Genomic DNA, 25,141 nt, shown 5'->3' with positions numbered 1-25,141 from the left:
CGATTTGAGGACCCTATTTTACATGTGGCTACAGCTATAAGTAAGTTTTAGTGCCTATTAGGTGATTTGGACAGCTTAAGACATTGTAAAAAGTGTGGCCAAACATTTCTGCGTCGTTTTTTTATTAGAAGCTCACTTTAGCATAGACACCAATTTTTTATAATGTCCTATGAAAATGCCACCTTCGCTTCGGAAGGAGCAAGCTGCAAATACTGATCCTGAAGTCTGGGTGATCGGAGAAAACGGTTCATTATGCCAATTCAATATGGTCTTACGTACCGAAGGACTGCTAAACATCTTCAAAACAAGTGGTTTTAATTCTTAGTATTTTTATCAATGTATGAATGGATTCATTGTGTGACTATTATGCTTTAATCTTCTCTTTTGCTCTTTCAATGCTATCATGAAGAGTAGTGTCATATGTCTCATAAGTCTCCAAAATTTTACTGTAATTACCAAACGCAAATTAACAAACTATGCACCCAATTTGAGAGGAGCTATAATATAAACATGAAATTATGCAGATAACTAATAAAATCCAGGAATTCCATAGATGTAGCTTAGTAGCTGTCTTAATCGTTTCATGATGCTTAGTCTGGAAGCTATATAAAATTACTTATTTTCCAATTGTAAAAAATGTACTTCAATGTTAACATTGTTGATTTTTAAGTAATAGCAATATTAGTTTACAGTTATTTTCACAATAAAATCCCTTCTATATTAATGAGGGTGATAATGGTTTCAGTTATCTTTTTAAAAAATGGCAACATGATTAAAGTATTGTCTCTTAATGAAATAAAATACAAATCCAGGAAAATTTAAAATCCCTACTTTATAATCATAGCTGCATTTGAAACCTAGGTAAGCCTTCAAAGAGTTATAGATAATATGCTCTTGGGCAACATTACATTTGGCCTTTTTAAAAATCAGTGACACCTAGAAACTAACACAGTACTTAATAAATAGTGCAAGTATAACCAACCTATATGGATATATCAAATATTTGAACCAGCCATCATTTTATTAGAAAATACATATGAAAGGAATCAAACACTAGTGTGATAGGTCAGGGTTTTTAAATCAATGTTATTTGAAAGTGCATAATTAGTCTATTGTACCCCCATTCCCAAAGCAAGAAGTCACCCACACACAAGAAAATAAATACATTCATCCCTTGGTTTCTGATTGGATAACACACACACACACAAAGCCTCAGTAGTTTCATGGGAGAAAATGCCAAGGTCACACTGAAAGCCACAGCACATAATTGAGGGATGGAAGAGTATTATCCACAGGGTTGTATTTCAACCAGCAAAGTGACTTGTCTTCACATATCTAATACAAGCTGCATTATATATCAGGGGCATATTAAGGAAATAGGGAGCTGGGAATCTTACGTGCCACCATAGAGGAACGGCTTGAGCAAGTCAACAGTTCCGGCTCACTTTGGAGATGATTATTCAAAAATCCTTAGTGGATATGAAGGAGGTTAGCCTTTCTGGCTGAAAGCTTAAGAAATACAGAACAAAACTGAAATGCAAAATGTGTACTGACATTCATTCTGGACACATACACTGCAATCCCTTTATAGGCATCATATTTCAACCTTATTTGCAGTGCAACTTGAAAGTGACCACTGTAACTTTGGGAGTCTCTTATGATTTGAAGTGATAACTCGTGGTGTGTGGGCATATCCAGTCCCTAAAAAGTACCTTAGATAGAGATTTTCTTCAAAAGCATATTTATAAATAACTGCTGCACTCAAGATGCCAAGGACATCCTTCATTGTTCTGCTACTGGCAAGAGTTTGTAGCTTAGAAGGCAAATGTAAACATAAACCTGGTTGTTGCTTAAGCACTAGCACATATTTTTTTCTCTAGTGCTTATTGTTTCTAGTCTCTGGTTTTTTAAAAATATTTAAAGATCTAGTGCTGCCTGCTTGCTTGCTTGCCTGTTGTTCTTCCCAACAGACATGACTGCATATCCCAGCAGGTAATTTTCCTCTATGTCTGCTGCTTGCCCCACCTTATGTATTGCATATATGTCAAATTCGTATACCGACATACATAATCTTTCATTTTTATAGATCAATAGGTTCCTGGCTGCTTTCCAGGACATGGACAAGTTGGTGCAGAATCTGAAAAAAATATCCCCAAAAAGTTTGGTCTGCTCATATGATGTTCATCAGCATATTTGGTATATGAAAATATTCAGGAACAAACTGAACTTTGGATGTGGTCAAAGCTCAATGAGAGTATGTGCTGATGATCAGAGACAAACTGAGATGACCGACTTAATTTTAGATATTCAGCAGGCAAACATTCTTGCAGCTCTGATGATTCATTTTTTACAGAGTTAGTCTACATAAGCATGCAGTTCATCCATTGTCAAGTCAAAGTGCATTGTGTCTGGGTTTTTCTTCAAACCAGAATCAGTAGATTTGTTGATAATTTGCAGCATAGTCCAGATATTAAAAGTGACTTAATTCACAGCTACAGGATCAATAATTCCAAGTCAGGCAATGCTTTTTCTGGTAATTGTTCCATGGAACTGTTCTCTCCCAAGCCTTTGCTAAAATCACTTCTCCCGTAGTACACAAACACCAGCATCACAACGCTGGGTTCCTAGTGATGTCACCACTTCCCAGTTGTCAATGATAGGATCATAGCATTCAATACTGCTCAGGAGTGAGTTTCCATCATACCTGTATACAATAGAGATTTACAGATGAAATCTTGCTGAGGTCCAGATTCTTGGAGTCAGAACTAGCAGAATACCTTTGTCAGAGGAAAATAAAGCTTTTCTAAGAGCATTTTAAAGCTATTCAGAAATTAGCACAAGGCAAAGCTTGCTATACAGATAATCCTCGACTTGCAACAGTTCATTTAGTGACCACTCAAAGTTACATCACTGACCGTTTTTCACACTTACAACCGTTGCAGCATCCCTGTGATCAAAATTCAGACGCTTGGCAACTGGTTCATATTTATGACAGTGATCTCCTTTTGCGACCCTCTGACAAGCAAAGTCAATGGAGAAGTCAGATTCACTTAACCGTGTTACTAGTTTAACAACTGCAGTGATTCACTTAACAACTGTGGCCATAAAGGTCGTAAAATGAGGCAAAACTCATTTAACAAATGTCTCACTTAGCAACATAAATTTTGGGCTCAATCATGATCGTAAGTCCAGGACTCTTATCTACTTTTACTCATACTATTGCTGTACAATAGGCCAATTTTCATTTTTATAAGAAATTTGGGATAAGGACGTGCATTTTATTAATATATACTCTGGCAATGCAATCAGAATGCACTGTCATCTAATATACGTCAGTAAGCTGTTGGTTCTGTCAACATGATATAGACATAAAACAGTCTTATTTTTAATCTTTTGGTTTCAAACTTACATCCGAATTCCCCCAAAATGGTCCCCTCCAGGGGTTTCACTTCAGGTGGAACCCTGTGATCTAAGTAACTTGGAGCAAGACATATACAAGCAAACTGCAGCAATGTGATTGGCCTGTGATATAGCACAGCTACCATCAAAGCTTTAAAGGATTTGAATAGCAATAGCAATAGCAGTTAGACTTATATACTGCTTCATAGGGCTTTCAGCCCTCTCTAAGCGGTTACAGAGTCAGCATATTGTCCCCACAGTCTGGGTCCTCATTTCACCCACCTCGGAAGGATGGAAGGCTGAGTCAACCTTGAGCCGGTGAGATTAGAACCGCTGAACTGCAGATAACAGTCAGCTGAAGTGGCCTGCAGTACAGCACCCTAACCACTGTGCCACCTTGGCTCAGGATAACAGCTCATGTATGCACACAGTATCTAATTATACCCAAAATTAACGATATCTGGAGAGATATAGAATATGTAGCCTATAATTCCATAAAACAAAGCAAGTGTCAGGGGTACCTAGAACATTTAAGGTTCATAAATGTTAGTTCTATAAGCACCATCTACTTACCCAGCTATGGCATAAAGCCTTCCACGGAGCACTGTTGCCCCCACGTAACAGCGGGGTGTTGTCATGCTTGTTACTGTTGTCCAAGAGTCTGTACGAATGTTATAAGCTTCCACAGAAGAGAGATGTGATGTTCCATCAAACCCTCCAACCACATAGATGTGGTCATTCAGCAAGGCTACTCCAGCTCCTGCAAAGAGAAGTAATGAAATATTATAGCAAAATAGATGGATTTCTTCTGTTAGACATTAGGGGATTATAGGAGACTGCATAAGACATGCTAACTTCTATCCTTGTGCATAAAAGTCAACTAGGTGACTTTGCGGAAGTTATTCTCATAGCCTAACCCACCTCACAGGGTTGTTGTTGTGGGAAAAAAAGGAATCAGGACTACAAAGTTTTGTTTGCTGCCCTGAGCTATATAATAAAAAGCAGAATAAAAATCTAGTAATAACTGCATATGCCTTCATTTTTAACAACTGTTTTTTATATTCATGATTACTACTGAAAGTTTAAATTAATGGTAAATTAATTTGTGATGAAGATGTTATGTTGTTTCAGGGCATCAAGGAAGTTTAGATTTAAAATGTCTGTTAAACATAATAGAGTGAGAAACAATAAGTGGTAAAGGGTAAAGATTGCTCTAATATGATGATTTAGAGCAAATTTTGGAAAGAGCTGATCACTGGTAAGCTTGGCAAATGCTACCTCCATAGTTGAATGTATTTTTTAACGTTTTCAGAAGCCTGCCTGAGGAAAATATTTCTGCTCAACAGATACTATCTACTAAATGTGTCTGACAGGATTTCAGTAAAGTGCTGCATACATTTTACAGAAAGATTTTGACTTTTATTTTATTTCTTTCTCTTATTTAATTTATTCCCTCTAGAAAGCATTTAGATTTTATTCCATAATTCCCTAACCCAATCAGAAATCTTACCTGAGCGTTTAGTAGCCATTGGAGTCACATTTGTCCAATGACCTGTATGGGGATCATATCGCTCCACAGAATTTAAGATGTTTAGCCCATCATAACCACCTAAATGCATACACAAGAGAAAGTAAAATAAATGTCTGATTTATATTCAGACTTGGAATAAAGAAAACCCAGAAAAAACAGAAAAAAAGATCCAGGGGGGCGGGGAGAGAAGGAAACACAGAATTGTAGTCACATTGATATGCAACAATATTATATAGAGATCCTAATGTACTCACCTATATTATTTGGATGCTGAAAAAAGAAATTCTACAAATATCAGTCCTAAACACAAAAGGGCCTTTACTCTGATATGATATCATCATGTTGAAGGCTGATATAGGAAGATTCCTTGCCTGGAGAGACAATGCCCCTTGATGCTGGAGGCACAGAAGTACAGAGCATATGCCTCCCCAGTGGCACTAGTCTTATCTTACCACTATTAAATAAATATCCAAGGCACCCAAGACAATTTTATACCATCCTGTTGTTTTCAGATACCAACCCTTACAATATACAATGTTTTTGGTTCTGTGCAGCAGCATTCAAAATTCATTGGATGATTGCTTGCACTATAAACTAGATTTAAGCAGCACCTTGTCTACAATATTAACTTTGTAATTTGATATAGTTTCCCACCTATTAACCCTTTATATTCTCCTATATCCATTTAATGCTTCTATTCCTTATTTTAGAGTCTTGCTCTTTATATATACTTTTAGTTTTCAATTACATATCTTTTATAGCTAACAATCATACCCCCTTCTTTATACTGGTCTATGATTTGATTTACAAATGCCAGCCTAGGATAAATACTGTATAGTGAATAGTAGCAATAGCAGTTAGACTTATATACCGCTTCATAGGGCTTTCAGCCCTCTCTAAGTGGTTTACAGAGTCAGCTTATTGCCCCCAACAACAATCCGGGTCCTCATTTTACCCACCTCGGAAGGATGGAAGGCTGAGTCAACCCTGAGCCGGTGAGATTTGAAGAGCCGAACTGCAGAACTGCAGTCAGCTGAAGTAGCCTGCAGTGCTGCATTTAACCACTGCGCCACCTCAGCGCATGTATAGTGTTATACTTTGTTGCATAACTATTCTAATTGCCTGGACATTCTGGCAGCTGTAGTGCCAATTTACAGTATCTAGGCATACTTGTGGAAGAAAGGTTATATATAATAAAATCTGTGGATGGTAGATTTTGTTTGATGCTTGATGTTTGATGAACACTTTTAATACTAGGACATTCAAATAGGAGGGGGTTTACATACCAAGGCAGTAGATAATATTATTCGCCACAACCAGTCCTGCACCTTCACGAGCTGTCTGCATATCTCCCAACATACTCCACTGATCAATATTTGGATCATATCTTTCCATACTGGTATGGCGTCTGCTTCCATCAAAACCTCCAGAAACATAGATCATATCTATAATATAACAAACAAGTCAGTTATTTCAAGAGAAAGGTTTTTCTTTATCACAATTTTATACAATTTTCTTATTATATGTATTATAATTTTACTTTATTTCCAAAGCACCCCACAGTATTTTAAGTGAAATATAGAAATTTATAAATAAACACAAGTACAAATGATAAACGCAAGTGTGAACTACCAAAGGGAGTAAATATTATATCAGGAATCTGTATTTTCCCTTGGCTTAGAAATCAAGCTAAAAAATTTCTCTGCCATATTAAGAATCATATGCAAAAGTAGTTGGGGCTGGGATAAATTTTGGAGTGTATAAACCCTAAGATTTCTGTCTCTGGAGGGAAAAAATTAGCAATGTTTGTGGGTTACTCTGTTCAAATCTCTGTATTAAACTAATTAACCCCCTAAATCAGGAAGACCAAATATTATATACACAAGTGATTGGTTCTCCTAATATCTTTAGGGTATACAAATTGAAAATTGCAGCAAAAGGCAAAAGGTATATTTAGGACATTTAAGATAAATAGACAGAGGTGTATGCATTTTGAAAATGATTTAAAAGAAAATGATAAAAAGACTCATATATGATAAAAGATACTGAACATGAAGATTTTGAAGTCAAACTTTCATTTATTCAATCTCTCATTCAAAATGAACTTAGACTTGCTCTTTTCATGTGTAACTGAATCCTTTAAAAAATTATGCACAAGTCAAATATAGGTATATGCTCCTCCGAACATATGGAAAACAGAGGAATCTATACAGACATTTTTCATCCCCCATTTCTGCAATGTATGTATTCTCTTGTGGGAGGTTGGGTTATTACTTTGGTTAATTATTATTGTTGGTAATATTAATATCCAACTCCTACAAGAGAAGCTGTATAAGAACTCTATTTAAAGAATCACAAGCATACTGCAGAAACCCTGAATAGCAGAAAAAGGAAACAGATCATCTATACAACATCTTCCACAAAATGAATATTCATGTAACTTCATCATAAAGTGCCTGATCACTCAATCCAATATAGCACAACCAACTCAAGCCATAAAAAGAATAATTCCATACATCAAAAACATCTCAGAAAATACCAACAGTCTACTACAGCCACATAGAATCAACATAGCACATGTCAACTAAAGCCCTCCAAAACATCCTAAGTAAAGCAAAAGTTCCAGCAACCTCAGAAGAAAAAATGGGAGTCATCTACAGCATATAGTATAAAGACAGCAATAGCCAGTATGTAAGACTAGCAGTTAGAAGACATGGTAAAAACTCTTTAATTTCACAACATGTGGACAGATTTAACCATAGTTTCAGCTAGGAAACTCTGACAATCCTAGAGAATTTCTGCTAACCTGGCACTCAGATAAATTGGCAATCAATAGATACATAGACATAAACAACATCTAGTACTGTGCAAAAGAAACAACAAGCCAAAAAGGAAAGAAAAATATCAAAACGCTCCGCACCGCTAATCAACAGTCAGATGAACATAGATTAACATCAACCCAACAATCAGGAAGTAAACAATACTCCAATTAAGGAACTTCCAAACAAGTTAACAGTGAACAGCCCAACCAAAGAACTATCAAGACCACTCCCATCAACACTGACAGCACAAGCCACCAGAATATAAATTGAGAGCAAACCCCAACTCCTTACTAGCACTGATTAAGATGTTACCTAGTTTGGATAATGAACAGTCTGTAAGAAAACAACCAAGCTCAGAGAGCACCAAAGACCCCTTCATTAATACTTATTTCCCACATGTAGATTTTTCTCCAAGAATAATCATTAGTTGGTTTTTTTTCAATACATACCTCCTAGAGATGTGGCCCCTGCTAGACCCCGTCGAACATTCATTGGCGCCACAGAGTACCAAATGCTATCTTCATCAGATGTATAATCTAAGCATTCCACAGAACTCAGACGTGAACGACCATCATAGCCACCTATTACATATATCCGGTCATGCAAGGAAACTGTAGCAACATAGCGTCTTTTGCGGCTGATGCTCTATGTAAGTTAAAAGAAAGAAAACAGAATCAAATTTTTGTATCTAAAAAGAAATTGGCACTAGCAATTTTCTAGTGCTAGAATGCAAGATCAGGGAGAAAGAATGTAAACTGTATCAACCTGGACTAATGTAACAGGGTTTATTTGTAGGTGTCCAGTTCATCTGCAACAATAGTACTCAATTTCCCATGCTTGCCTCTTCAAAATGCAACACAATTGTGTTTTTCTCAGCATAAGATAAACCTGGTCCCTATGGACCGCAATGAATTCTGGAGAATTTTAATTCAGAGAGAAGACATGTGTTACCAAAAAACAGGAAAATGTCTTCTATGTACTTTGAAAATATAAGAAAGTGATATTTCATTTGGAATATTCTTAAATCTTGATTTAGCAATCTTATATACAATATGGTTTTCTCAGTAATCCTTAAATCGTTCTGGAAGCAAATTTTAGAAATGTGAGAAGGTGGTTTGCTTAACACTGTCATTCCATTAACAAATACTGAGATGACAGCTAACAACGGTCTGAGCTTGAATCAATTCTTGTCTGCATCTATCTGTATTACAATCCATTCACATAGTAGACTACTACTGTGTTACTTCCCTGAGGAGTATAGACAGGAAGCAACAGTTATCTTCTACTGTTCACAAATAGGGTGTTCCAGTTTTATACCCATTCTTACATGGAGATTTCTAAAAAACCCATAAAGGTCTCCCTCTGACCAATTTTTAACCTATTCAAATACTACTGGTGGAAATCAACTAGAGAAAAAATGTTGTGAAATTAGCAGCACTGGGCAAAGAAAACATTCTTTACCTGATGCTCCTTTGCACTAAACTTCATCATGCCAAACAAATTTTGCTTTTGTTTTAAAAGAATGCTCTAGGAATCTTACAATGCCCCACAGTGGAACCTAATATTTCATGTATGTAAACAGCATGGTGTTGTTTTAAACATATATGATGCAGATAATTACATACTGGTAGGAAGCTCCATTCTTGTGTTTTGGGGTCATATTTCTCCACCACATCAATGGGAGACTGTTGACTTCCAAAACCCCCAATTACTAAGAGAACTTCATTGGCACCTAAATGAAAGAGACCACCATAACGTTACACATCAGTAAACTTTACAAATAAAAATGGCATAAAAATAAACTTTTAAATAAACTGAAAGCCAGTGTGATATACTACCCCAGCAACTGGACTAGAATTGGGAAGATTTAGGATTTCCCTTAGGCACGAAACCTTTTGGATGAACTTGGACTACTCACTTACTCTTATCTGTAATCAAGGCCAGGGAAAAGCAAGCTGAAAAATCACCCTCACTGTTGAATTATACACTGAAAGTTTTGTATGCAAGCTATGTTACAGCAGTATGAAACAAGTGAAGACTGCAACCAAGCAGGATAAATGCAAAGAATATAACATTCTACATAAAGAAGTACAAATTCTCTACCATATTCAATACTTTTTTCCTGAAGGAAATAAGATCCTGGCATAGAAACCAGGAAACCGAGAGTTCTAGTCCCACTTTAGTCATGAAAAGTAGCTGGGTGACCTTAGATTAGTCCCCTATTTGTGGCTGTTATTGTGGAGAAAACAGGAGGAGGAAGGAGTATTATATATGAGTTATTTATAAAAATAATAAAGGTGGGACAAAACATCTAAAATTAAAATATGTAGCATAAAGTTATCAGAGTATTTTATACTAGGGCTGTTCAGCACTTTAGCTGAGTAAATAATCACGTAATAACAATCTGCAACTGCTTAAAGGTTTCTAGGATATATACATGATTGCTTTTTGCAGCTGCTATGCAGTTCTGGGAAAAGGAACAGCTCAGCTGCTTTTATTTTGTATAATTTTTTGAATTACCAAAGTTAAAATACAAACTAAGAAAAAAAAAACCAAAGCAAAACAAAGCAAAACTAAACAAGAAAAGGAAAAAGAGTACATAAAAAACACACACATAAATTGTCTCCCCTAGTTGAATACTGATAAATGTATTTCAACAATAGTAGATTCCCTCCCCCACGCCTTGTAAAATAGGTCCACAATTTATAAACTTCTCCGACTCTGTTTACCCAACTAATTTGACCTGCTATCTGTCTACTAAAATAACAATAAACCCAAGAGCAAGAGCAAAGTTAAACTTCAAAGGCCTCTGTTAACTGGGAACAGCTGCTTTACAGATTTGCCAACTGAGACAGGCAGTCCTCAGGTTATGATGGCAAGTGGGACCAGAATTTCTGTTGCTAAGCAATATGATTGTCAGATGACCAGACTGCTTAGCAACAGCAATTCTAGCAGTTCTGGTTGCAATCTTAACCCAAAAATAAGTTTTACAAGAAACCGCATAGACTTGTTTGATGGCAGCTTTATTATTTTTAGTAGTTATTTACTACAGATTGATTTTATGATTTTATCTGATATGCTGTAAGCTGTCTGGAATCAGAAGCAGCATATAAACATTAGCAAGCAAAAAATAATCAACACATACTCCTAAACATTTAAGAACTATGTAGTTGAGTAATGAACTACCTTTATATTAACATTGAAATCTCCTCCTGTCTTCTTAAAAATCTTCACCATGAAAGCTTTACTACTTCACTGAACAATTTTGTTCAGATTTTCCACTCCTCCCCTTACTTTCTGCTTGAAAGCTATACTCTATGGAATTGTTAAGCATATTAATCCCTGTTATAACAAATATAATTAAACACTAGAATATAGCAATGCATTTCATTTATATGTTCAATAGATAATAACATATTAACAATAATGTATTTTAAATGTTAATAGCTGATTTTCCCTTCTTTAATATCAATATCAACAAAAATCAAGGTATCATTGAATACTGAGTTGAAAGGCAATTCAACTGCCATGCTTGTTCATGAAACAAATTATCCTTCTCTTTCTTTTCAAAAACTATCCTAATTATTCTTGCTAACATGAGCCACATAATTGTGAGTCATTTTCTGACAATCTGACTTTTTATTCTGCAGCTATGCATTTGCTTCCTACCTATGTTCTATACTTGCTTTTGGTGAGCTCATTCTATTGTATTCAGTTAATTGTTTCAAGTTTGAGGCCACATTATATTTCAGTAATAACCACTGTAATTTCTTCCAGGTAGTATACCAAATAGGTATTTCATTAACAGTTCTTACATCTACAGTATGGGTCCCAACCCCATGTCTGCAGTCCATTGGCAGGCCACAGCCCATTGGGAACTGGGCTGCAGAAGTGGTGGGTACGTGGGAATGAGCTCACAGTTGCATTTATAAAAGCAGTGTGTGTGCAGGAAACCACCCACTCTCTCCCCTGCCAGAAAGGTTGAGGACCGCTGATCTACAGCACCTAAAATTAGGCAAGGCTAATCATCTATCCATCCATTTGAACTAGACAGACACAGCATACTGATGACTAAGCACAAAAGCTTCACTTGTATCATTTTTCTTCAAACATCTGTGTTTTGGGCTTGAAGGTACATGGTGATTTCACCCTATGAAGGTTTATAAATTAAATACATTGTGCTTAAAACATTGCTTTCCCTATATTTTAATTACTAACAAATTATTTAGATTATGTTTTGCATTTATTTTTATGGAGCAAATGGGAATTGTCCTGTTTGAAACTCAAATTATTTCAACAAGTGATCTCTTCAAAACTTTAACTATTTCAGCATTTTGAAGAATTGCTATTCACATGGAAACATAAAATATTTCTGATTATATATATTTTATAATTATTTAATTTGTATCCTGCCTTTATTCTTACAAATAACTCAACATAGCAAACATATCCAACACATTCCTCCAATTTTCCTCACAACAACAACAAAGTGAGGTGGGTTGAGCTAAGAGTGGTCCAAAGTCAACTAGATGGCTTTCATGGCTAAGGTGGGACTTCACTCATGGTCTCCTGCTTTCTAGTCTGGTGCTTTTACCACTAGACCAAATTGACTCTCAAAAGAGGTTAATTACTTGTTTTCAATAATTATTTAATTCACTTGAATCAGAAGAATACAATTCTACATTTTGAGAGTAGCAGGTTTTTTTTATTCAAACACAGAACATCTAATTTTGCTTAGCATTTTTCATTCATATAAGACACATACAGTAGCTCTGAATTATATATATATATATATATATATATATATATATATATATATATATATATATATATATATATATATATATATACACACATATACATACATATATATATATATACACATACACACACACACACACACACACACACACATATATATGTTGTATTTGTGCTGATATATATAACTTATACTTATCAAGCCCAGTATCTTTTGCAGCAGTGTTAACACTATGAATCTGTTAAGCCTAAACCTGGCAATTGACAAAATAAAATAAACACAAGAATGGAACATATTTCCTTCTTCTTAAATGTTGATTTAAATCTTTTGCCACTTACCTAGACGTGCTCGGGTTCTGGGGCCCTGCATTTGGCTCCGGAGTTCAGGTCTTAAATGAAACTTTTTAGCTTCATCTACAAGGTCTCTGCACTGTAAACTACATCGGATAAAAGGCTGGAGAATTATAACAAGATTATATAATTTTTACAATATATACAGGTTTGTAATATCACAGAGATACACTTCCTTATGAAAACAACAAAAAAAGAACATTTGTATTTATATTAAAAAAATATTTTTAAAAGGAATAATTAGACATATACAAATTTGTGTTGCGGTAGCAGAAGAAACCCATTCTAAAGCTAAACAATTATGCCACTATAAAATTGCTGAGTTTTAGACTATTTCTTTTACACTAATGAATCATCTGTACCACAAGTATTAATCCTGATCAAACCACTTGGGTGAAAGACATCTTTGAAGGACAGATGCAGTACCAAAAACATAAGGTAAAGTCACTTTTACTCTCAGTGTATTTAAGAGAAGCCCTGATTTGTTTCTGTTTGATCTGCTTTCAGTTCACTTGAAAAATGATATAGCAAAATTGGAAAAAAAGCAATCAAAATATCTGAGAAACTGCAATAGCTTTCCCAAAGAAATGGTATCTGAGGTTTCTTCAATATGGAGCCAAGGCAAGTAATCCCTGACCAATATAAATTGCACATGGTATGAAAAACATGGAGAGAAAGCCTCCCTCCCCCCTCGGTGTTAGAACATAGTAGCATCCATTGAAACCTGAACGGATAAAAATATGCTAAATTCAGGAATCCATGGGGGAGGGGATGCATAACAAAATATGCATTCTGGTGTAAATTTAATTCCTTTTGTATGTACATGCTATGCTGTAATATAAATACAAAATTCATAAAATGCAAGGGAATTCCTGGAAGCTTGGTATTCAGACAAATGAGCCATCAACAGACACAGAGATAAACATTTACACACCATTCAGAAAAAGACAACAAAAAAGCTAAGAAGGAAATAAAACACCAGAACACATCTTTTCCACCAGCCAGTAAGCAGGGGTTTACACCACTTTCTAGCATCGATGATGTTACTTAAATTGGGTAATGAAATGTCTTCAAACAACTAAGCTCAGATAGCACCAAGGACTCTCCAGATACTAAAAGGCAGTTTGAAGTTTCTCTATTTTGGCATGTGAACAGGAATGAATGCTTATTAATTGCAGAATTTGCTGGAAACAGATATGTTGATGATTATTGTGATAAACAATTTAAAAAGGGACCAGTCACATTCATAGAAAAGTGACCCTCCCTTTTGTTGGATCCAATTCCATAAATGTATTGCAGAGAAGCAGGGAAGCACAAATGCAGAACCTGCCTGTGTTTCATTAAAACTGAAGAGTCTTCTTCCTGTCAACCATCTGATCTGCAAAGGCATGTAGCTGCTTTAGTAAGTTGCAGGTCAGATGTACGTGTGCTCTGAAGCATCTTTTTGGAATGGAATCTGAAGCACTGCACTGCAGAGTCTTAGATTCTACTATTCCAATTAGCTCTTTTTATTTTAAGAATCACAGACAACATACCGTGCTTTAAATACCAGCTGCTATGAAGCAACAGTGGAAGAAGAGTATCACCCTTCTCTCCATAACTGTGACTACCCTAAATATATCAAAATTGACTGGTATTCATATTATTAGATGAACTACTGGCCTGATCCTACATGGTTCATCTTATATTCTTATATGTGGTGAACTGACTTCAGATTTTTTAAATGGACACCCAGAGACTGATTTTTTATTAGTCTGAAGGGGCCTTTGCAAATGTATTGATTTGTATTCACTGCAGGTGAATTTAAAATCATGAATATTCCTTTCAGTGCTGAAACAAATGCCTTATATCTGCTAAGTTAACACTGACATTCCTCAATGAACAATGAAAAGCAGAAAATATCCCAAAGTGAATAAATGTTGTAGTACAATAGTGATATTACTAATAATGGATACACTCAGACATAGTATTACTATAATGGACGTCTTCCCTAACTATGATCATAATATTAAACTGCAGTTCTCTAGACAAGTTTAATTAATTAGACATACTTTGAACTGTAATAACATTTGGAAAAGCACAACTTGCCCACCAGAACTGTATTAACCATTTCAGTAATAAAGAACCTGGACCAACCTCAGTATCTATGACATCGGTGATATAGCGTGGGGTTAGAAGTGGCATGCGCACGTATTGCAAAAGCTCTGGTAAAGAGGCTTCCCGTTCCTTTTTTGAGTGCTTCACCCAATTAATAACTGCTTCAAAGACAGGCTCTTCAGAAGCAACCTGTAAGAAAAGAAGCAAAATTCCTCAGACTTTTGCAAAAAGAGTTGGCTATGATTCAAGATAGCCCCCTGGCAGCCCAAACAGAGGTTGCATTTGTACTGTGGGAAAACTGCTTAGCAAATTATGATTGCTAGAAAAAACTCAATCATATATTACAAGTATCTGTCTACCAACAAAAATCTGTAGCTTTGTCTTATGACTGTCACAAATAAAAAGGGTGAACATGTGACATGTAATTCCAACATCATATGATTAAAGGTAGAGGACTCAGTTCCTACTATAATCATTGGATTTAAGGCTTTTTCTGGGTTTTTTTTTTGGTCCGCTCTAAAGGGAGGGCAGTTCTTGTTGGCAGCCCCAGAAGAAATAATAAAAATAGTTTCACAAATGTTCATTTTTTAAAAACACTGAAGCATTCAAATAGGACTTTTAGCCAGTTTGCCCTGATGATTAAGGCATGAAGCTAGAAACCAGGAGATTGCAAGTTCTAGTCCTATCTTAGGCATGAAGGCTGGTTGGGTGAAATTGGGTTGGGGAAAATAGGAGAAGGAAGGAATATTAAGTACGTTCACCACTTTGAGTTATATATAAAAATAATAAAGGAGATAAAAATAAATAATAAAAAACAAGAGCCTCCGATGTTTTCCATTAGACAAATACATTAACATGAAAAGGAAAGAATGGCTAGTGTGCAAACAACCTTATCACACTGCATTGAAAAAGCTGCTTAAATGTATTTTATATTCTCAAAGTAATACAAAAATCCTGTTTATACAGCTCGACAAATACATGATTGACAAATGCATTCATCACATGTTAGAATTAAATATTATTTGCCTTAAATTGCAGTAACGGATGAGTTCCTACCTGAATTTCATCGCACTTTATGAGTTTTTCCACTTCTTCTTGACTGAGGAGGATAAACTCTTCATGTTGTACTACATCTGGAAAATGCTTCTGACTAAAAACCTCTGCTGCCAGCATTAAATCAACACAATTATGCGTTTCAGCAAAATCACGAATACCCAAACAATTAGAAGGATCCAACTGGCTTTCCAGAAATTCACAGCAAGCCTGCTTTACTCCTACAAGAAAATAAAATAATGGTTGACACTTTTGACTGGTTAAATCATAATTCTGAAAAATTACCAGGGAATCAAATTTAAATTAAAAGTGAAAAGGTACAATATTTATTTCTATTGAACAGCAACATAGACAAGTGTAATGTTATATTGGGTTTCAAGTATGGTCAAGAAAATTTATATCTTTACAAGTTGATGTTGCTTTTTTACAAAAGATACATCTAAAGGAAATGATTAATCTTTGCTTAGAGTGTCAGCCTTTGCTTTGCTTACTTGCTATCGGCTGCCATAGAAACGGGGAGGGTGGGGGCATGGTATTTGGGATGGGAATAAAAGGTACTGGAGGTGATATGCCAAAGGGATTTTTCTTCTCACCATTTTCTGCGCATACTGATGGTCGATGTTTGGACCTGGTCAAGGCCAACCGTCCTGCATACCAACATGATGATGCTGTCTGGAGATGCAACCCACATGACACCTTAGGGAGTTGCAGATTGGATACTGGGATGGGGGTCGTTAGAGGGAGGGGGTTGGGTAATTGTTTGATATGCAGCCGTCCAAGCCCCTCCAAGGGGGGAGGGGTCCCCCGTAGGCGCCGAATGCCAAAAGTTCCTCCCCTTGGCGTGAAATTTGGAGGAGACCCCAAAGAGCTGGGATTTTTCCTGGTCCAGGTTACATGCAACAGTATGAGGAGGATTTCTCTAACAAGGAAGCCAAGGTGAGAGCTGTTACCATGGCACTGGAGAACAAAATGGCAGCGTGTATGGTCACTTTGCATAATGATGACTCCCTCCATGCTGAGGAATTACAATGTGTTTATGGCCACCCTGAGGAAGCATTTTGATGACCCTCTAGCCGAGCATAAGGCGAGAACTAGTAAGAGAAGTCTCTTACTCAGGGAAGAAATCCAGTGGCTGAGTACATCCAAGAATTTTGTGAGTTGTCTGTACATATGCGGGAGTGGTCAGAGGAAGCTTTAACGGACAGTTTTATGAATGGTCTGAACAAAGATAATATACCAGAGCTGTGTGAATAGAGGGACCCCACACAACCTGCAATGCTGGTATGAGATGGCAGCAGATGTTGAAATCAACCTAGCCAGGAATAAATACCGGGGAAGCAGTGATAAAGGCAAAAATCCCTCTCCCACCCACCCCCAAAGGAGCTCCGAGGGAAGGAAAGGGATGCTGCAAGCAAGTCCCGATCTACTGCTTGTTTCCGATGTGGGAAGGAGGGGCACTGAGCAGCGAGCTGCTACTCAAAAATTGGCCCAAAACCCACCGTTGCTGGAGAGAAGAAACTAGACAGACAGACAGCGAAATGAAAGGAGACCGCCTTGAAAGGGGTGGAAGCTGTTGAGGATTTCCCTCTCAGCCAGGAGGAGGAAGAACCCTCCTTTCCTTCAGAAGAAAGTGAAACTGACTCTGATGACGACCACTTGGTAAGTCCCCGATCGGGCCCCAGGACCATTCTAGTAGAAGCTAAAGTGCCCTCTACTGGAGCCCAAGGGAAAATGCTGGCCCTCTTAGATTCTGGATGCACCCATTATGTAATTAGCCCAGAAATGGTGGAGAAAATGGGGTTAAGACTGAGACTTTGAAAGTATCAATTGCCTTTTGCGAATTAGACGGGTTGGTGGCTGGAGGAGCCCCTGCTCATTTTGTAACGGGACCAATAGAAATTTGGATGGGGGATCACCAAGAAACCTTGAGTTTCATCGTTGCGCCTGGGATGGATCAGCCCCTCATACTGGGATTACCCTGGCTATGGAAATGGAACCCATACATGAACTGGAGGAAAGGGTGGTTATGCGTCCGTTCTGCTAAACCCCCAGAGGAGAAGGGGAGGATCTCCCACATAGCCAAGACTGAACTAAACCTAGATGCAGCAGCGCAAGAAAAAAGTTGAGGGGGAAGAAAAAATCCCCAAAGACCTCCTCAGGAAGGTTTTCAGTGAAAGGGCTTCCGATAAACTACCCCCCACCGCGCTACGGACTGCAGCATTGAGATCCTCCCAGGGGAAAAACTCCCTAAGCCTCAAATTTACTCAATGACCCCATGTGAAATGGAGGAATTATGAAAGTTCATCGACAAAAATTTTAAAAGGGGGTTTATACAACCGGCTAGACCATGAGTAGCCATACCTGTATTGTTCAGAGAAAAGAAAGATGGCTCTTTTCGTTTGTGCGTTAACTATAAAAATCTTAATGCCATTTGCGTGGAAAACATGTACCTCCTGCCACTCATGAAGGATATGTTAGCCCAGTTGGGCAAAGGGAAAATTTTCACAAAATTGGACCTAAGGGAAGCCTACTACAAGGTCAGAATCAAAGAGGGAGATAAGTGGAAAACTGCTTTCAACTGCCCTTTAGGATGTTTCCAGTTTAGAGTACTTCCATTTGGACTGCAGGGGGCACCAGCAGTTTTTGTGCAATTAATAAATGAACTTTTGCATGAGCACCTGTATAAGGGCATGTTAGTCTACCTTGATGACATCCTTATCTACATGGAAACACATGAGGAACACGTGACTTTGGTGCGCTCGGTCCTCAAAAAACTCCGGGCCACTGAACTTTATGGCAAATTGTCTAAATGTGAATTTCACCAGGAGAAGATCGATTATTTGGGATACCGTCCTCCCACAAGGGTATCGAAATGGACCCGGCAAAAGTCCAGGCCATCAATGAGCGGGCAGCTCCTCGCACCCACAAGCAACTACAAACTTTTTTGGGATTTGCAAATTTCTATCACCAATTTATCCCCTCGTTTGCTAGCATCGCACTGCCAATTACAAATCTCCTAAAATCAAAGGGGGAAGTTAAACCTAATACACATAAGCCTCTGAACTGGTCTATGGAATGTCATGCAGCTTTCGAGAAATTAAAGTGACTTTTCGCAGCAGAGCCTGTTTTGAAACACCCAGACATGGATGCACCATTCGTGGTTCAGGCTGATGCCAGTGACATGGCAGTGGGGGCAGTATTACTCCAAACAAAGGCAGAGGGGAAATTACAACCTTGCGCTTACACCACACGTAAACTTACAGAAACTGAAAGGAGATGAGCCATATGGGAGAAGGAAGCTTTCGCTGTCAGATGGGCCTTGATGACCTGGCGACATTTCCTAGAGGGAGCGAAACGCCCTTTTGAAGTATGGACTGATCATAAAAACTTGGAAGCATTGAAGACCCCATGTAAGCTCTCACCTAAACAAGTACACTGGGCACAGCATTTCAACCATTTCAACTTTACCCTCAAATACATCCTGGGAGGGAAGAACTTTATAGCTGATGCCTTGTCCAGGCTTCCCCAGTACAATAGTTCCAGGCCTACCGTGGTTCATCCAGTCATCCAAGCTAAGAATCTGGCTGCCCCAATGGTTAATAGGAGCCAGGGCTCAGTAAACTTGGATGTGACCACTGACTTGATGGACAAACTTAAGGAAGGTCTTGGGTCCTATAACTGGTTGAAAACATATTTTGATGAATGTACCATGAAAGATGGACTTGCTTGGGTAGAAGCTAAATTGTATGTTCCTGCCAGCCTGAAACCTGTTATTCTTCAACGGGCCCATGATTCGAGAATAGCGGGCCATTTTGGATTTGTAAAAACTCTGCATTTGATTAAAAGGCAATTTTGATGGCTTTCCTTGAAAAAAGACATTGAGTCCTACATAGCCAAATGTCCCGTCTGTGTGGCCACGAAAAGACCACCAGGGAAGCCCTGAGGTCTCCTTCAAAGTGTTGCCTGCCCTGGGGCCCCGTGGAAGGAGATATCGATGGATTTTGTTGTCGAGTTGCAGAAAGTCTTGGAAATACCGTTATTTGGGTAATCACCGATCTGTTCTCCAAGCAGGTCCATTTTGTGCCTTGTTCCAAAATCCCATCAGTGAAGTTGTTGGCTAAATTGTTTATTTTACCTATATATAGGATGCATGGAGTGCCTGAAGGCATTATTTCAGACAGGGGGGGGGGTCCAATTCACCTCCCACTTTTGGAAAGAGTTCCTGAAATTGATTGGCTCCGCCCAGGGACTAAGCTCCGCCCACAATCCACAGACTAATGGGGCTAACTCAGTTCTGGAGCAGTACCTTCGGTGTTTTATCAATTATCAACAGGATAATTGGGCTGAACTTTTACGTGGAGGTGGCGTACTATAATTCAGTGCTCAGCAGTACAGGAATGACCCCTTTTAAAGTTGTGTTTGGTTAGGACTTTGTGCTGATTCCTGAATTGCCTCAAGAAAAACCGCAAACTTTATCCTTATCCAAATGGAGTAATCAACTTCGGCAGTTTTGGCCCATGACCCGCAAAGCTTTAGACATGGCTCACCAAGCTCACAAAAAACAGGTGGATAAAAAAAGGGCCAAGCCAAGAGTACAAAGTTGGTGATAGGGTGTTTTTGTACACCAAGTTTCTGCAGATTACCCAGAAATCGAAGAAGCTGGGCCCGAAATATGTGGGTCCGTTTCCCATTGTGAAAATCATAAATCCTGTATCAGTAAAATTGGAGTGAATTCCACAAACAATGGAGTTGGGAGTTTTCTTTCTTGGTTACTGAAGGAGGCAGCCTTGACATTGAGACTGGGTTGAAGCGGTGTTTTTATTATTTCAATCAGGGTAAAACTAGTGGCCATTATGAGTCATAAATACTTCTTTTTATAAATTCAATAAGCTGTATTTGACATAAATGTCACTTAATTCCAGCTTATAAAACTACTGATATAAGTATGGTTATGATCAATATTTATAGTCTGAATTTAGACTCCGCTGCCATATTTTTTGACATTTTAAACACTTCTAGAATGAAAAATCACATATTGATTGTACTAGGACACATCATCAATTATTTGAAAACTATTAAATGGCCATTCAAAATATTCAGCATTCAGAATTAAGCAAATGGAGAAGCTGGAACTTTCAGAATCAGTCATAAATACCACTCATTTAGTGCTATTGCAACTTTGAGAAGTTGCTGAATGAATGGTCGGTAAGCAAGGTCTATATGTTATTTTAATACATCTTTAATTTACTAACTTCAGTATATTTGTAAAGTTCTGTTCATTTTTGTACATTGAAGGCGTCTGGACAATGCAACTAATCCTTGATTCCTGCTTTATACAACTTGTTTCTGGCATTACCTTTCAGCTGAAGTAGACAGGCTGCAGGGAGTAACTCCTGAACATTTTCTACCGTCACATGGACAGTCTCTGTATATACAAAATCCAGCAGTATTTCCATAGTTGAGGCTGTTAGCCCTTGGATATCCACATAGGGTTTATCTTTCTCTGAAAGCTACAAATTACAAGTAAAGTATGTTTAATTACAAGGATTTGTATTAATGATCTTTACTGGGTTATGGAAACTAATTTGGAAAATATAAGTATGGGTAAGAGGAAATAAGCATTTATTCAAACTTTACATGTACTATAAAAATAATTATCATTAAAAGTGCACCCTTGAAAGACTATAACAAAGACACAAATATCTTAGTGCTTTTTCCCAGGAGCTTAAGCTATTTCATTCACCATATCAACTTCTCTTTTATATATACATTACAACAAAATCTTCCTTCTGTAAAAAAAAGTTACTAGTCTACAAAATATAATTTATTGAAATAAAATATATTTATTGTTGGTATCCGTACTATTTCTGGTCTAGATAAGTAGCATTCATAGTTTTGTTTCAGGTCACCTACAGACACATTCGGAAATATTAATTCACTAAGTGTTAATTTACAAGCATGAATTTATAACAATTTCAAGCAGTATAACATTCCTGGAGAAATAATATATAGTATCAAACATTTTGCTTTTTAGAAAATAATTTAACTTTTATTCATTTCAATCTTTTTTTAATAGTACTTCAACAGACCTTTGTCTTATAAGTTTAGAATATATAAAGGTAAAGGTTTTCCTCTCACATATGTGCTAGTCGTTCCTGACTTTAGGGGTCATCTCCGTTTCAAAGCTGAAGAGCCAGTGCTCTCCAAAGACATCTCCGTGGTCATGTGGCTGGCATGACTAAACGTTGAAGGCGCACGGAATGCTACCTTTCCACCAAAGGTGGTTCCTATTTTTTCTACTTGCATTTTTACATGCTTTCGAACTGCTAGGTTGGCAGAAGCTGGGACAAGTAACGGGAACTCACTCTGTTACGCGGCACTAGGGATTGGAACTGCCGAACTGCCAACCTTTCTCATCGACAAGGTCAGCGTCTTAGCCACTGAACCACTGTGTCCCTTAACTAAAATATAACCATAGTATAACATAAATACTTTTTTAAATTATTTGCTTATAGATTTCAAATATATGTTAGAATTGTGGTTACCAAAGCATCACATAAGAGTGTAAGTTAAAGATCTTCTAATTCAAATGTATTGCTATCAAATACTCACATATTATTTGATTATATATGTTATACTATACATACAAAAAAGTATATAAAATGTGAAAGGGGAAAGATATTATGAAAAAACAAGATACAGACTTGAAATTCTCAAATACCCTAAAAGACTTATTCTTTATAACCCTATAGGAGAAAAGCCACTAAAGAAGATACATCGTTGTGCAAAACCCATGAAGTTGGCCTTCTAATTTATGCTCAAACGAAATGGGTCCAAGGTTTAATATTGAACTTCATATTAACCTTTATACAAGTTGAAATATGCCCAAATATATATATAATTAAATTGTAGGAAGAAGAAACATAGTTACCTATTCATTACATTGTTATGTTGTCAATTGTTATGATTATTACACTGTAACAATTCAAAGTTACTGGGCAACATTCAATTCTAAAAAACATGACTAAGATAATGTTCGAGTTATATATTTTTGTTGCCGATTTTAACCTCTGTATAAGAATACCCACACCCACAGCCTACAGACATGTACATCTGTTTAAAAGCAAATCCCATTGCCTTACTTCCAGATTATACACAGAACTGCAGCTGTACAATACAATTCTATGCACATGTACTGGGTAAATCTCAAAGAATGCAATGAGTATTATTTCCAGGAAGGTTTATACTTAAATTGCAGTGATATTTTTAAGTGTTAAGTCTCTGGCACATGTTACTCACATGGAAAAAAATTCCCCAAAATGTTTGATGTTTATCTTACCTACCTCACTTGTGAACATAGCACAGAAGTAGTCACTGCAAGCAGCTAATACAATACGATGAGCTGGAAAGTCTTTTTGTTCCACACGCAGGGTCACATCACATAGTGTGTTACTCTTTCGCAAAGAGTTCATCGCATTAAGAATGGACTTGGCATGTGAATTAGTCATTATATCTTTAGGAGCCATAGTCTTAGCCCAGCCAACAAGAGTGTTGAGAAGACAGATTCAGAGTATGAATAACCTGTGAAGAAAAGTTTTTTTTTAAAGTGTGGACAGCTACAAGTCCGTTAACAAAGTACTACAAATGTGTACTGAGTTTGCTTTGTTTTACTCTAAAAGAAAGGTTGGGTATTTTATACACTTCAAATTTGGTAGTCTATTTTTCATTTTCAAGATTGCAACCTTCAACATACACTTGAAAGTACTTCAGCAAATATGCCTTCCTAGAGCATAAGCTTTACTTGACGTTTTGTAAATGAAAAACAAAGCCATATCCGCATTATAAATATAAACTTTTCCGGCTAATACAACAAGAAGAAATTCATTCACAATTGAAGCTTCCACTTGAGCTCCTGCTGGAGAACACCAGGGACATTCCAGCTTGGATACAAATACAAAGACCCAAATTAAGGAAAGGATGCTTCTGTCCCAACCCAACCATCTTTATGTCAACCGACAGATTTAGCCACCGGTGCAAATAATTTTGCCAATACGGATCTCACTACCCACCGGAAGACAATACCTTTATTCTCCAACCTGGGAACGCTGCGATGTAATTGTATATTCATATATAACTACGGAGAGGGAAGGACGCCTTCCGCAAACCCTAATTAGCACCGATTTTTGTAGAAAGAGACTGCAAGCCAGGGCAGAGGATTCACCTGCTCCGTTTCTGATGCTTTTACTTATCTGCAGAGCCCTGCCGGGGACCGGTGAGCTCTTTTAAGCCATAGCAGTCAAAACAGGAGCCCTCTTCTATTGAGCCGAGCAGGGAAAAGAACCTCCGGCGAAACATCTCTCTCTCTCTCCCCCCCCCCCCCTACCCAAATTCACCACCATAACATTTTCATGAGGGGAAAAACTCCCACTTCCTCAGCCTCACACGTCGCCTTCCTCTTTCACATTAGGCGCGGGCCGATTGCGTCACCGCTCGCGCCGAGGCAGAGACCAAAAAAGGCTGATTTCTGTTTGCACCCATGTGCAAAGAGCTGCGGCCCGAGAAAGGGAGGGCTGCAGAGTGAATTTGTTTCGCCTTGGTTGCTAAGCAACGAAACAGCTTCTATTGTCGTCTCCCGCCTCCTCCGTTCAGTTCAGTTCAGTTCAGTTCAGTTCAGGCCTTGCGAGGGGGAGGGGGGTGCTCTTTTTTCTTCTTCCTCGGCTTTTAATATTTTGCTTTGCTTTATCACACTGCTTAAATAGCTCGGGGGGGGGGCACAGCAGAGGCGCGCTAAACAAATGATGGAAATAAAGATTTGGGGTGAGGGGGGGTTAATATTCGATTCAGTTATTGATTCCCTGTGACTGCCTGGACTAGTAAAAACTATTCTAGTCGTATAGGGCGTATAATATTTTGACATAAACCCATCACGTTATTCCCTTTGGGGATAAACATTGGGAAGTACAGAAAAACAACCACAAGTTACAAACTAAATACATCGAAAGTGGATGATAACAGAAAAGGGCATCTAAGGATGCAACTAAACGTGTCTGGTCAAATTTTGTGCAGGCTGTAAGCACTTTGCACTAGCACTGGCTGAGGCCTCTTCTAGAAAAGCTGGTACATGATGCTT

General features: G+C 37.6%; 1 protein-coding gene across 3 annotated transcripts; it reads right to left on the bottom strand.

Annotated features, from left to right (window-relative positions):
* Positions 1–1,002: 1,002 nt before the first annotated feature.
* Positions 1,003–24,450, bottom strand: KLHL12 (kelch like family member 12). 3 transcript variants are annotated; one of them, XM_087720254.1, is made up of 12 exons: positions 24,081–24,450; positions 23,355–23,592; positions 21,368–21,521; positions 16,015–16,232; positions 14,998–15,147; positions 12,850–12,964; positions 9,378–9,484; positions 8,202–8,397; positions 6,217–6,375; positions 4,910–5,008; positions 3,973–4,159; positions 1,003–2,704 (listed from the first exon to the last, which is right to left on the bottom strand). In XM_087720254.1, the coding sequence occupies exons 2-12, from the start codon at positions 23,535–23,537 to the stop codon at positions 2,578–2,580; spliced, it is 1,695 nt and encodes a 564-aa protein (XP_087576380.1). In that variant the 5' UTR covers positions 23,538–23,592; positions 24,081–24,450; the 3' UTR covers positions 1,003–2,577. The 3 variants fall into 3 exon arrangements, with proteins under 3 accessions (XP_087576380.1, XP_087576381.1, XP_087576379.1); XM_087720255.1 differs by having other exon boundaries at positions 24,233–24,449; XM_087720253.1 differs by having other exon boundaries at positions 24,094–24,448.
* Positions 24,451–25,141: the final 691 nt, after the last annotated feature.

The sequence above is a fragment of the Thamnophis sirtalis genome, unplaced genomic scaffold (genome assembly GCF_051295495.1).
Source record: "Thamnophis sirtalis isolate CommonGarterSnake01/CBP01778 unplaced genomic scaffold, rThaSir2_p1.2 scaffold_7, whole genome shotgun sequence".
Taxonomy (NCBI): Eukaryota; Metazoa; Chordata; class Lepidosauria; order Squamata; family Natricidae; genus Thamnophis; species Thamnophis sirtalis.
This window is presented reverse-complemented; position numbering and strand designations above follow the sequence as displayed.

Bases quoted from the DNA above. Each gene is read 5' to 3' on its own strand.
- KLHL12 (XM_087720254.1), bottom strand. From the start codon at position 23,537: ATGGCTCCTAAAGATATAATGACTAATTCACATGCCAAGTCCATTCTT. The intron at 15,148-16,014 runs GTAGGAACTCAT...CTTTTCTTACAG, and splicing joins TAAAGTGCGATGAAATTCAG to GTTGCTTCTGAAGAGCCTGT. The intron at 6,376-8,201 runs GTATGTATTGAA...GTTATATTATAG, and splicing joins AGGGGCCACATCTCTAGGAG to ATATGATCTATGTTTCTGGA.